This window comes from Lepeophtheirus salmonis, chromosome 5, assembly GCF_016086655.4.
Source record: "Lepeophtheirus salmonis chromosome 5, UVic_Lsal_1.4, whole genome shotgun sequence".
Taxonomy (NCBI): Eukaryota; Metazoa; Arthropoda; class Copepoda; order Siphonostomatoida; family Caligidae; genus Lepeophtheirus; species Lepeophtheirus salmonis.
This window is the reverse complement of record NC_052135.2, coordinates 12940615-12951879: the sequence shown is the minus strand read 5'-3', so window position 1 is coordinate 12951879 and position 11265 is coordinate 12940615. Positions and strand designations below refer to the sequence as shown.

Sequence of the window (11265 nt, the reverse complement as noted above, 5' to 3'; positions counted from 1 at the left end):
TTGTACGGAACGCCCCGTTAACCTCCTCTGGTGATCTCCCAAGCCAACGGTCGTTCCGACGGTTGTAGACCTAGTCCACGGTGAAAATCTTCTCGTGAGAGAAATTTTTTACTGTGGATCCATTTGCCTTGCACCTCTGCAGTCTCCTTTCCTTCAGAGTGTCTGTCAGCAGGTGGCGTGGGTTCCTTGTGTAAGAGGACAACCCCAAGTCCTCCTTCACAGCCCTCCTGATTGTCTCCTCGTCCACGTCAAACTCGTTAGAGAGACGATTCATGGATTTTGTGCGGTACTCCTAGATCTTCTTCTTCAGGTCCCCCAGACACTCAGAATCCCTTTTCAAGTTGTGTTCGCCACTTCCTTCTCTCCTTGAGAGGTATTTTCCATCCTTTTTCATCAAGACCACCTTAAAAATGAGGCCCCTGGAGCACTTTACAATGTCCATAAACTCTGCCACTTCAATTTTGGCATCCAGAAGGTCTGAGATCTTCTGCCTTTTTGCTTCTTGTTCACTCATGATGAAAGATTTGATAAATGTTTATTATTGTTTACTTATGCAAAAAAAGAACAGGAGATTCGGAATATGTATGAAAAATCAGAAAACCTCTCTATTTTAATTAAATAATTAGCCTTTATTAACAGTCCACGTTTTGCTTCCGAGCCCTGTATAAGCACAGCTCCTGTATAAAAAATTGTGCTTCTGAATCAGTTGTTTGCATTGCCATAAATAAAATGAGTATTATTAAGTAGGAAAATATATTTTTTTTGGTTTTGTTTATTTCGTCTAGGGAGAAAATTAGTATTTTGCTAGAATATGCTATTCGGTAGAAATCATTGATGGGACGATTTCGAAAAAAGTCCTGATACCGATTCTGAGGCAATTCTATTAAAAATTCATTATTCCGACTCTTTAATATTTTAAATAATAGTTAAAAATACCTTTTTTACTATGTTGGGCGTTCACAAGAATATATATTTTTTTAACAAAATTGGAAAAATTATATTTTTAATATAAAATATTTTGTAAAAAAAATTCAAAAATACAAAGCTATTCATAGAAAATTATTTTTTTTTGGAAAAAAATTTAAAAAATTAAATTTACTTTCAAATATTAAATTTTCTAGTAAAAAGGAAAAAATCCTTAATTTGAGGGAGGGGGGAGCGGAGTATTTTTTTTTCATAACTTAAAAAGTAATAAATAGTTAAATACCAATAATGAAAAGAATCGGAATCGCAAATTAAACAGTACTTTCCCGACAATGATTCCTTAAAAAACTGTTTCTCCGATTCCGATTAATTGTCCCATCACTAGTAGAAATTCGTGACTCTCACGCCGATTGCGTTAAAATTGAAAGCCTTGTTACTACGGGCAACCTACTTAACTACTTACTTCAACATAATACTTATGAGTTATGTTGAACCCAAGGTTAATAGAAATACAAGGTTAGACTAATGTTACTAGAACACATTGGGGTGGACCATCATGTAATCAGGCTTGCTAGAATTTTCAATCTGATGTATTGTACCGACTACTGGGCAAGACAGGTAGATTTTGACAAAACACGCAACCACTCATAGTATAGGACGTCACTATTGCTAGAATTTTCAATTTAATGTATCGTACCCACTGCCGTATAGGAAAAAGAGATTTTGACAAAACACAAAACCACTCTGACGTCAATATTAAAAGGGTGTCAAACATCAGTCGTACACGCGTTATGGTATAACCTTGTATTTCTACAAACCTTTTGCTGAACCTAGTGTTGAGACTCAATCCAGCACCGAATTTTTTATTCGGTTCGGTCTTAAGTGATTTTTTCTAAACCGATTTGGATCTACTTTTCGGTCTCACTTAATGGACGGATTTTTTTATCAGTCTCTATTTATGAACCGATTTATTTCTATTTCATATATTATGAGATACCTTTTTTTAGATCAACTGTCATTCATTTTTTTTATAAAACAATCTCAAAAGTACACGATAGGTTCTAAAACAATTACTGTATACATATAAAAAACTGCGGGATGAAAATTAATCCGAGCTATCTCTGTTTAAACTTCGTATTATTTATTGTTCTTGAAAAAACATATGATGTTATGTTATAAACAATTTATCTGTAAAATGTAGACCGATTTTTTGAGACCGAACTAGACCAAAATTTTCGTTTGGACCGATCTAGACCGAATTTTTATATGAGACCGGTTCAGACCAAATTTTTTGTTTGACCGAACTAATTCGGTCCAACAAAAAAATATAATGGTCTAGGATTTCCAGACTGAAAGCCAACACTAGTCTTTATCATTATTGTATCTTACCCAAAATCAGTTGGTAGTTAGTCCATTCGGGGTCCAATCTTCCAAACTGTGGAATTACTATTCAAGAACGGTTGAGAATAATTCAAAGCTTAAAAAGTAAAAGCATCAACAACTGACAACGAAATACAATGTAAATTTTTGTGTTTGTGAGGTAACACTCTTACATATGTATATAGACATTGATTTTTAAATATATACAAATATTAAGATAGATTACGTATAATTATCAATTCAGATCAAGATGACCCTTTAATGATGGTATATGATTTAATGATGGTAACGCGCGATTATTTTGACGTTTTTCTTCATTTTAACAATTCAAATATTGCTTTTGATACCGAGTGTCTAATATATTATTAACTAATATACTTTTGTGGTTCATTTATGGCAATTAAGACACCCCATTTGACCAATTAATAATTTTGGACTACAGAAACTGTCTATTAAACTCTTAAAAGCCCCTTTTATTTATTATTCCTTAATTTCTAGGGGGGATTTGTTTTTCTTTAAGTATATTTTTATTTTTATATTCTATAAGTTCCTTAATTGTAAAGATTTAATTCCTTTTTCTTCGATAACCCTTCAAAAAGAACTATGAATGAATAATTGATTATAATTATTTTTGTTTCATTAATAGGGAAAATCAAACGCAATTATAATTTTGCTTTTACGGGATATGGGCAAAAAAATCTTTAACCTTTCAATCTAGAATTTTTTCAAGATGTAATTCAACAACCAGTTGTAATTATAGGGTATGTCGATAAAATAAAAATAACTAGTATGATGTCTTGACTACCCTAATCATCGATAGAGTACCCCTTGGGAGTAATGATGGCTTCCAGGCAGTCACGGAAAGCCTTGCACCCATTGCAGTTGTTGTCCTCAGACGTTGCTTTCCAGTGCTGGTTGACGGTTTCCTTGAGGTTGTTAAAATTTGGATGACAGACAGTGCATGCCTTGGACTCAACATGCACCTTAAAAGTGAAGTCGAATGGGTTGGAATCTGGTGAGTAGGGTGCCACATTTTCTTTGGCCAGAAAGGCAAGTTGTCTTCCAACAATTTCTGGGCCTTTTTGGACGTGTGTGCAGGTACACCATCCTGCTGGAACAACACGTTTATGTCCGGCTAGTTGGTATGGACCCATGGTAACAACTTCTCCACCGTTAGTTTCTTGCCAGGGTCCAAAAGTGCGCGGACCAACATTTGTCTGTGACGTTCAAACGACATTTTCTCGGTTTCTAAGATACTTAGGACGATTTAGTTTTTTTGTTTTTTTAGTATTTAACCAAAAAAAAAAAAAAAAAATTACAGTATTCACAAAATCCTTGATTTAGGTAGTAAAAACGAAATGTAAAGATCTTTTGGCCACACCCGGTATTATCGCCTTACCGTTTCTCTTGTCCATAAACTTGAGCTTGAACATTTGTTACTCATTTTACTACAAGTTCACAAATTTGTTTGTAATATGGTATTTTGAGAAGTCAAAGCGGTGAAGAGACAAAACTAATCAAATGACTTTGAGGAATGACTACCGTGATAAAAATCTCAGTGGTGTTGTTCCAATCCTAGATATTAATCATAAGTATATGATGGTTTATTTTTTACTATGTAGATTATATTTAATTTAAGCCTTCTTTTTTTGAACTTGGAACTTCAAATATATTTTGAAATACTCTACTTTGTCGTTTCATTAGTTATTATTCTGAGAATATGGTTCATAATGAATTACAATTTCATGGAGTGTGACGTTTTCGAATCTACTGTAACGGATAAAAAATGTCTAAGTCAATTTTACGTAATATATCTTCATTAAACATTTTGCTAATAAATACTTTTGTTATATCCTCAAAAATCATAATAAAGCAGGCAGCTGATAATCACATCAGTATTTTAAACAATGATACCATATGTATTTTTTCCCCCTTCTCCTTGCACGCGTTTTTCTCTACAGGATTATCATCTTTGATTATAATAGAGCTCCTGTATATTATATATTTATCTGAAATGTATTATTATAAATTTTAAAAAAAGTATTATAAACCTCAAATAACATACAGCAGATACACATGAAACGATTTGTCTCCATGAGAAGTCCATCTTATATTCTTGTCGAAAAATTGTCAAATCGAAATTTGAGAAGTAAATTGGAAAAAAAGGTTTTCCACTAATTTAAAAAAAAAAAAAAAAGTAGTAAATATCATTTATTAGCATAGTAAAAAGAAACACAAACCTCATTTTTGCATATATTGCAAAAATTACGTAATAGAATGTCCCGGAAATTTAAAATACTGTAGGTCATCGAAGTTTTTTTTAAAAAAATTTGTACAAAAAGCCCTCTTATATGACCCCCCCCCCCTTATATATGGCATCCCCATCTTAGTCTTAGCAGGTTAAAAAAACACCTATGAAAAATTTCAGCCTCCTAGGTTCAACGGTGTGGGCACCCATAAAGGGTACACACATACAAAAAACTCAATTTTATATATATACAGATTCTACTATAATGAACTTAGTTATCTCACACTGCGACGATATCTCAATTTTCAACAGTGTAAATAGTATATTATGCAGTGATCAAACTCTGGTGTGATTTTTGGCTGGCCCGTTTTTTTTTGGAATTGGTAGTCTGAAGAATGAATTTTATTTTCATTAACAGTTGTCATTATTTTTTAATTCCTGAGTTGTGGAAATCCTTTCCTAAATAGATTCAATAGTATTCCAAACCTGAGTGAACATTCTCGTGTGCTCATCGAAGACTGAGCATAACCCTGAGGATTTGTTGCGGAGTTATAATTGTAAGTCCTTGTTGGACTCAGAGTAGAATTGTGGATTGTCATGGGAGTAATTCTAACATCTAATAGCTGGTCTAATGAAACCTCATGAGCATTATTCTTTCTCTCCTCCACAATATTTTTCAAAGGGCCAGGGTTACCATGTTGATTTTCGATTTCTTATTTTGAAACATGCCCATTCTACAATAGATTTTCATCATTAAGTATATTCAGGCTTGTAAAGTTTCTCTATTTTGGCGTTCCCTTCAGCGTTCCGTTCAATTTTTTTTTTCGTTCAGCGTTCATCCATTATTTTTGTTCTGTTCTGTGTTCCAAGCATAAGATAGTATCAGGCCCCTTGCAGTATACACACATACGCTATTGGGTTCTTTAAATGAAACTGTACAGTTTTTGAGGCATAAAAAAGTCGGATACCCCAAATGAGATTGCTAAATTAGAATGAAAGTAGAAAAATGACAACTCTTTCGTGTACTTCTGGGGCTCCAAAGCTTTTTTTTTGTCTGAAATGTCTATGAGAATCATAAAAAAAAATCCGGCTAATGTTTTTAACACTAATAAACAACTAAAAATAACAATATTTTGTTTTAACAGAAGTAGAATAGCTATGTTCGTTGTGATTCCTATTGATCTCCTCTTAATCCCATATCTAAATATAGATGCATTAAGTCATAATTAATTATTTAAATCTTGTATATAACTTATGACCAATTGTACTGAGTCATTGGAATAAAGTTACATATTTGTATCACGTCAACCCAAAAGGAAGCTGGAATAGTTTTTCTCATAGCTGAACAGGGAATACATTTTCGAACAAATTAAAGTCCATTTCAATTAAAAAATGATTCTCATTAATCCTTTGGAGGCACCGTAAATTGTACTTAAAGTAGCCAAATTCACCGCCACATTTTTAGAATTAGGAAGTTAATAAAGTATATTTATAAGACAATATTGGGGCCCAATTAAGTTAAATATATAAAACGGAGGTTTTAAACTACTGTTAATACTCTCGGGTATCTCAATTTATCAATATATTGCCTGTCATTTTATAAATATAAATGATTGAACCTTTGAATATATTATTCGTGTATTTTTCATAAAAATAAAAAGGTTCTTTTAACTAAACCCAGACATGTAGGCGAAATAATATATTACAGCGAAGATTAATAGAAATACTATTTACCTTGATTGCAGCCAGTAACGTTAAACATAATATCTAACTCAAATATAAACTCAATGGGAAGTACTTTAAATCAATACGAAAAATGTTGTGTGCGCCTTTATTTTTGGCTGTAAAGTACTCTTGAAATAATTAAGAGCGTGAGAATGTGTTTAATTGAGTACAAGATAAATTAAATTACTACTGCGTAAAAGGGACATAAATAATAATTATTTACTTTTTTGAATAGTTAATTCACATTTACATGGATATTAATTTTAGGGGTGTCTGCAGGGGAGGAGGCTTTAGGTACCTACCCAATTTCAGAAATTGTCCCTGAATTTGCACCTTCATGTTTCTAGGATATGTATCCCTTGGACAACTACACCTTTTCCTAAATTACTATCACTTATTAGAAGGGAACGCTAAAATCTCATTTTTATCGTTCATCGTTAAAAAATAAATAAAAAAATCCGTTGCATTCATTGAACGCCGTTCAATTTTGCGTTCCGTTCACAAGCCTGAGTATATGCTGCTAGCTTTAGACTATTGAGCTTCTTTCCCGTTAATCAATAATTTGAATTTGATAAGTTGTCAGAATTGTAATGTTAATAATTCCGAATAATTAAATATTAAATTTATAGCTAAGAAAAATTGGTTTATTACCAACTGATTTAGGCCTTATTTATATTTGTGAGATACAATACATACGGTGTGCAATAAGAATAAATTTACACTCTACATTTCTTGTTGTGAGCTGTTGATTTTTATGTTCTTTCAGTATTTTGAAAGTTGAACGGTTGAATTTGAAATAACTTTGGTTAAGCTGAGCAAAAATCCCAATTATTATTACATTAATAGTTGGGAAGAATTATCGAACTAGGGAACACTGATATAAATATGAAACGTGATCTTTTTTTGTAGTTGACGGGAGTGCAAAAGGATTCTCTAATATTAACCCATTAGACCCCAAATATTTTTTGCTATAATTGTTGGTATATTTGAAGTCATTTGGGCCTATAGTGTATATATTTTTGAATTAAAAACGAATCTATATTGAAATACTCCAAATTTAGCACATACTATATATATTAGGTTGGGCCCTTGTGTGGAACAGGACTACAGGTTAAAGAAAATACGGTTTATACTTTGTTTCCGTGTATTTGCGTACAACAAATATAGTAGTGCCTTATCTTTGTTATTAATATATGACATTGATGTACAAAAACATGGATTTCCTTTGCACATGGATATTTAAATTAAAAGTTTTAATCATAGAAAAAATCCATTGATAATTAAACTTTTACTCTGATTGCCGGTGATTTGGAGTTACGCATTTTATACAATGAGGAACTTAGCATTTGGTGCACAGCTGTAATGGGCATTTTTTCTGTTCACATATCCATCCTTGCTTGAAAATAGGTTCGACGAAATGTCAAAAAAAAAAATTACCCCTATTTTCGCGTAATTTTTTTCATCCTGACAGCCCTTACAGCCTACGAAAGCCCCTGGCACGGTACTTATACATAGGTAATTAATATGGAAGAATTGTTAACAGCTTTACAACAGCTAATAATTAGAGCTTAACCAACCAACGCTTATAAACCTAATAAGGACTATTAGAAATTTGACAGAGGAGAAAAACCATTAGTATTGTGAAAACCCAATTCGTATAAATATTCGATTTTGGCCTATTTACACATTATTAAAATTGTAATTTATTTAATATGACTTTAAAAAATGTATTTTTTTTCAATACAGTCCTTAAAAAACTATAATTTTCTTCATGTGAGCTACCCTACAAACCCTGCCAATGACGTCTTCCTTGTAACTTTGCTTAAATGTCTAGTAAAAAGCTGAATTAACTTACATCATTCAATTATTTTATATAAATTACTATGTTTAATTTATAAATCTGTAAACTTTACAAGGGTGGTCGCAGGGGTGGGCTGGAGGGGCTGTAGCCCCCCCCCTGCCCTATATTCAAATTTGCAAATAAATAAATTTTTCAAAAAGTTTGCTTTCCTGGGAAAAGCCATGGATTTTTAAATTTTTTTTGTAAACAAGAGTGGATTTTTGAATGTTTTTTCCCCTAAAATTCAACTTCTTTTAAATAACTATGGATTTTTGTATTTTTTTTATCCCGAAAAATATTTTTTTTTAAATTTTTTGTGAATAGCTTTGGATTTTTGAATTTTTTTGGATAAATTATTAATTTTTGGAATCTTTTTCTACACTATCAATTTTTTGTGAACAACAGAGGATTTTTGAATTTTTTTCCAAAAAAATCAACTTTGTGTGAATAGCTATTGATTTTTGAATTTTGTTCCAAAAAAATTAAAATTTCAAAATTATGTTTGAATTTTTTTGTGAATTAATTTTTGTTATTGTTAGGAATAACACTTTTAATACAGTATGTCCTTAACACAGAAGACTTAGTTAATGTCTACTAATTAAAACGAATAAACAAAAATAAAAGGATTGAAAATGAATTAATACAGAAAGGAATTAAATTCTTTAAAAAAAAAAATATTTTTTTAAATTAAATTATTGACTAAATTTATTTACAAAAATATTTGAGTAATGATTAATTATTCGTATAGTATGTACCATTGTACCAAATATATTTGATGAGTAACATTAAAGATCCTTTCGCCAATGAGGGATTCCTAATTTTGGGAGTTCCTCTAATTGCAGAAAATTGTCCCTCTCTTTCTCGTTCTTATTTAAGAATGACATCTTTTGAAGATAAGACGTAGTGGTAGCATTTATGAAATTAAAATTTGATTTCCTCTTATCAATTTTTTTAACATCAATGTTATTTGTATGATAAGTATCACTGGTTTTAAGATTCATTTGTCGTGATTGTCTTTCTTTGTACCTTTCGATATCTCTGGAATAAAATAGTTTACTAAAATTCTTTCCTTTCAAAAGACAGTTTGGAGTAGATTTGTTAGTCTTGAGTCTTTTTCTCTGAACAATCAAAAGAGAGATACCATGGGATTGAGAGTCCTTTTCTTGAGGGCTGCGAATATTTTGAAGTTCATTTTTCATTTGTTTAAGCTCTTGCCATTCTAGTAGTTTCAATTTCAATTCCTTTTTCTGTGGAGGTTTAATTTTAGGTCCTTCATTATCTTTCCTGCCGACGACTCCCTTGGGGTTTGATCCCTTTTTATGATTGTCATAAGACCACCGCTGGAGTGTATTGGGTGGCCTTGCTCCTGTATATAGAAAAGGACACTTAATTATTTACATCATATTGTATTAATGAACCCTAATTTTTATTACCTCTTTGTTGTAGATCTTTGGACACCTGGGAGGTCTCTTCTTGGGTGGCATCAACATTGTTCTTTAATAAAAACTCCGAACCTCCTTCCCTATGAATGAACTCGTCCAATTCTTTTTCTAATCTTGCTTCTCGATTTCTTTTGGTATAAAATAATAAACTATGTTGGTATTTATTTGTGATTTATATATTAATGATGGGACGATTCCAAAAAAAAAATCCGATTCCGATGTCGATTTCAGTAAAATTTAGTGATGTTGATTCTTTAATATTTTAAATAATAGTTAAAAAATACCAGTTTGCTATATTTGGCGTCCACAGAATTATATTTTAGGGAGCTTGGTTATTGGATTTCTTTTTTAAAAAATCCAAAAATTATAACTTTTCGGAAAAAAATTTGACCAATTAATTTTTTTTTACAAAAATTTCAATATATAATTTGATTTTAAAATTTTTTTCAAAAATCCACAACTATTCACAAAAAATTAAATTTTTGGGAAAAAAATTTCAAAAATTCGGAGCCGTTCTCGAAAAAAAAATTTGTTTTTTATAAAATCAAATTTCTATTTTAAAATTTTTTGAAAAAAAAAAATCAATCATTAAATTTTTTGAAGAAAAATTTCAAAAATATATAGTTATTCAAAAAAAATTAAATTTTTTCAAATATTAATTTTTTAGTAAAAAGCAAAAAAAAATTTAAATGGGGGCTATTTTTTTTCATAACTTAGAAAAGTAATAAATTGTTAAATATCAGAAATAAATAAGATAACAATTTAAAAATTATTTTTCCGATGCCGATTCTCCGATTACGATTAATCGTCCCATCACTTTTATATATAATTTGTTTACCTCAATTGATTCAAGTCCCGAAAGTTTCTTTCTTTTGCACTCCTAATTTTGCATCTTAGTAGGTTTGCCTGTTTTTTTAAATTTGTATTCAATTTAAATGTTTCAATCCCGCTGCTAATTGTATCAGATTGTTTTGTCTCACTAATTGTAAGTTGAAATTGTTTAAGCTGATCCTCTATTACTTTAGTGTTAATCATGATACTGTAACAAATACACGTATTAATCATGTTTAATCGATAAAGAAAAAATATTATAAATTATGTATTAGGTATAACGTTTGAATGAATCATACCTAGTCTTACCTGATGCCACATAAGACTAAAAAGTAGTTTATGGGGAAAAAAATACATTTTATTGGAACAATTTTTTTTGCAACTTATTCTATCATTTGAATTACTTTCTAGGTAGCTGCAAGTAATAACATTCATTGCTAAAATCAACTTTTTAAGTGTTCTATTATTCATTTTCAGTATGAGAGGTATAGATAATACACAAAGTTAAGTGAAATAAATATTTCACGTCGTTACTTTTATTATATCACGCAACCTTTCATCCAAAAAGAAATAGAAAAAAGGCCAGAATTCATTTGGTAGTTAGCCAAATAAATCAACTATCCCAACTGCTATTTACTTCCCAGACCATACATGTAAATCCGGTGTTTTTTTTAGCCGGCATTTGTAATTGGTAGTTAAAAAAAGAATTTACTTTTCCTTAGCAGTTGTCATTATTATTTGACTCCTGAGTAGTGAACATATGTTTTCCTAAATATATTCAATTATATTCAAAACCTGTTTCAACGTTCGGGTATGCTCATAAAAGACGGAGAGTAACCCTGAAGATTTATTGCGGAGTTATAATTGTAAGTCGT

The 11265-nt window shown here is 30.9% G+C and overlaps 1 protein-coding gene across 1 annotated transcript; it reads right to left on the bottom strand.

Moving 5' to 3' along the window:
• Positions 1 to 8735: 8735 nt before the first annotated feature.
• LOC121118135 (uncharacterized) lies at positions 8736 to 10608 on the bottom strand. The gene is made up of 3 exons (XM_040712677.2): positions 10398 to 10608; positions 9551 to 9687; positions 8736 to 9483 (listed from the first exon to the last, which is right to left on the bottom strand). Exons 1-3 carry the CDS (start codon positions 10592 to 10594, stop codon positions 8903 to 8905), a joined length of 915 nt encoding a protein of 304 aa, XP_040568611.1. The 5' UTR covers positions 10595 to 10608; the 3' UTR covers positions 8736 to 8902.
• Positions 10609 to 11265: the final 657 nt, after the last annotated feature.

Bases quoted from the DNA above. Each gene is read 5' to 3' on its own strand.
- LOC121118135 (XM_040712677.2), bottom strand. From the start codon at position 10,594: ATGATTAACACTAAAGTAATAGAGGATCAGCTTAAACAATTTCAACTT. The intron at 9,688-10,397 runs GTAAACAAATTA...TTATACCAAAAG, and splicing joins CGGGACTTGAATCAATTGAG to AAATCGAGAAGCAAGATTAG. The intron at 9,484-9,550 runs GTAATAAAAATT...TTCTATATACAG, and splicing joins CAAAGATCTACAACAAAGAG to GAGCAAGGCCACCCAATACA.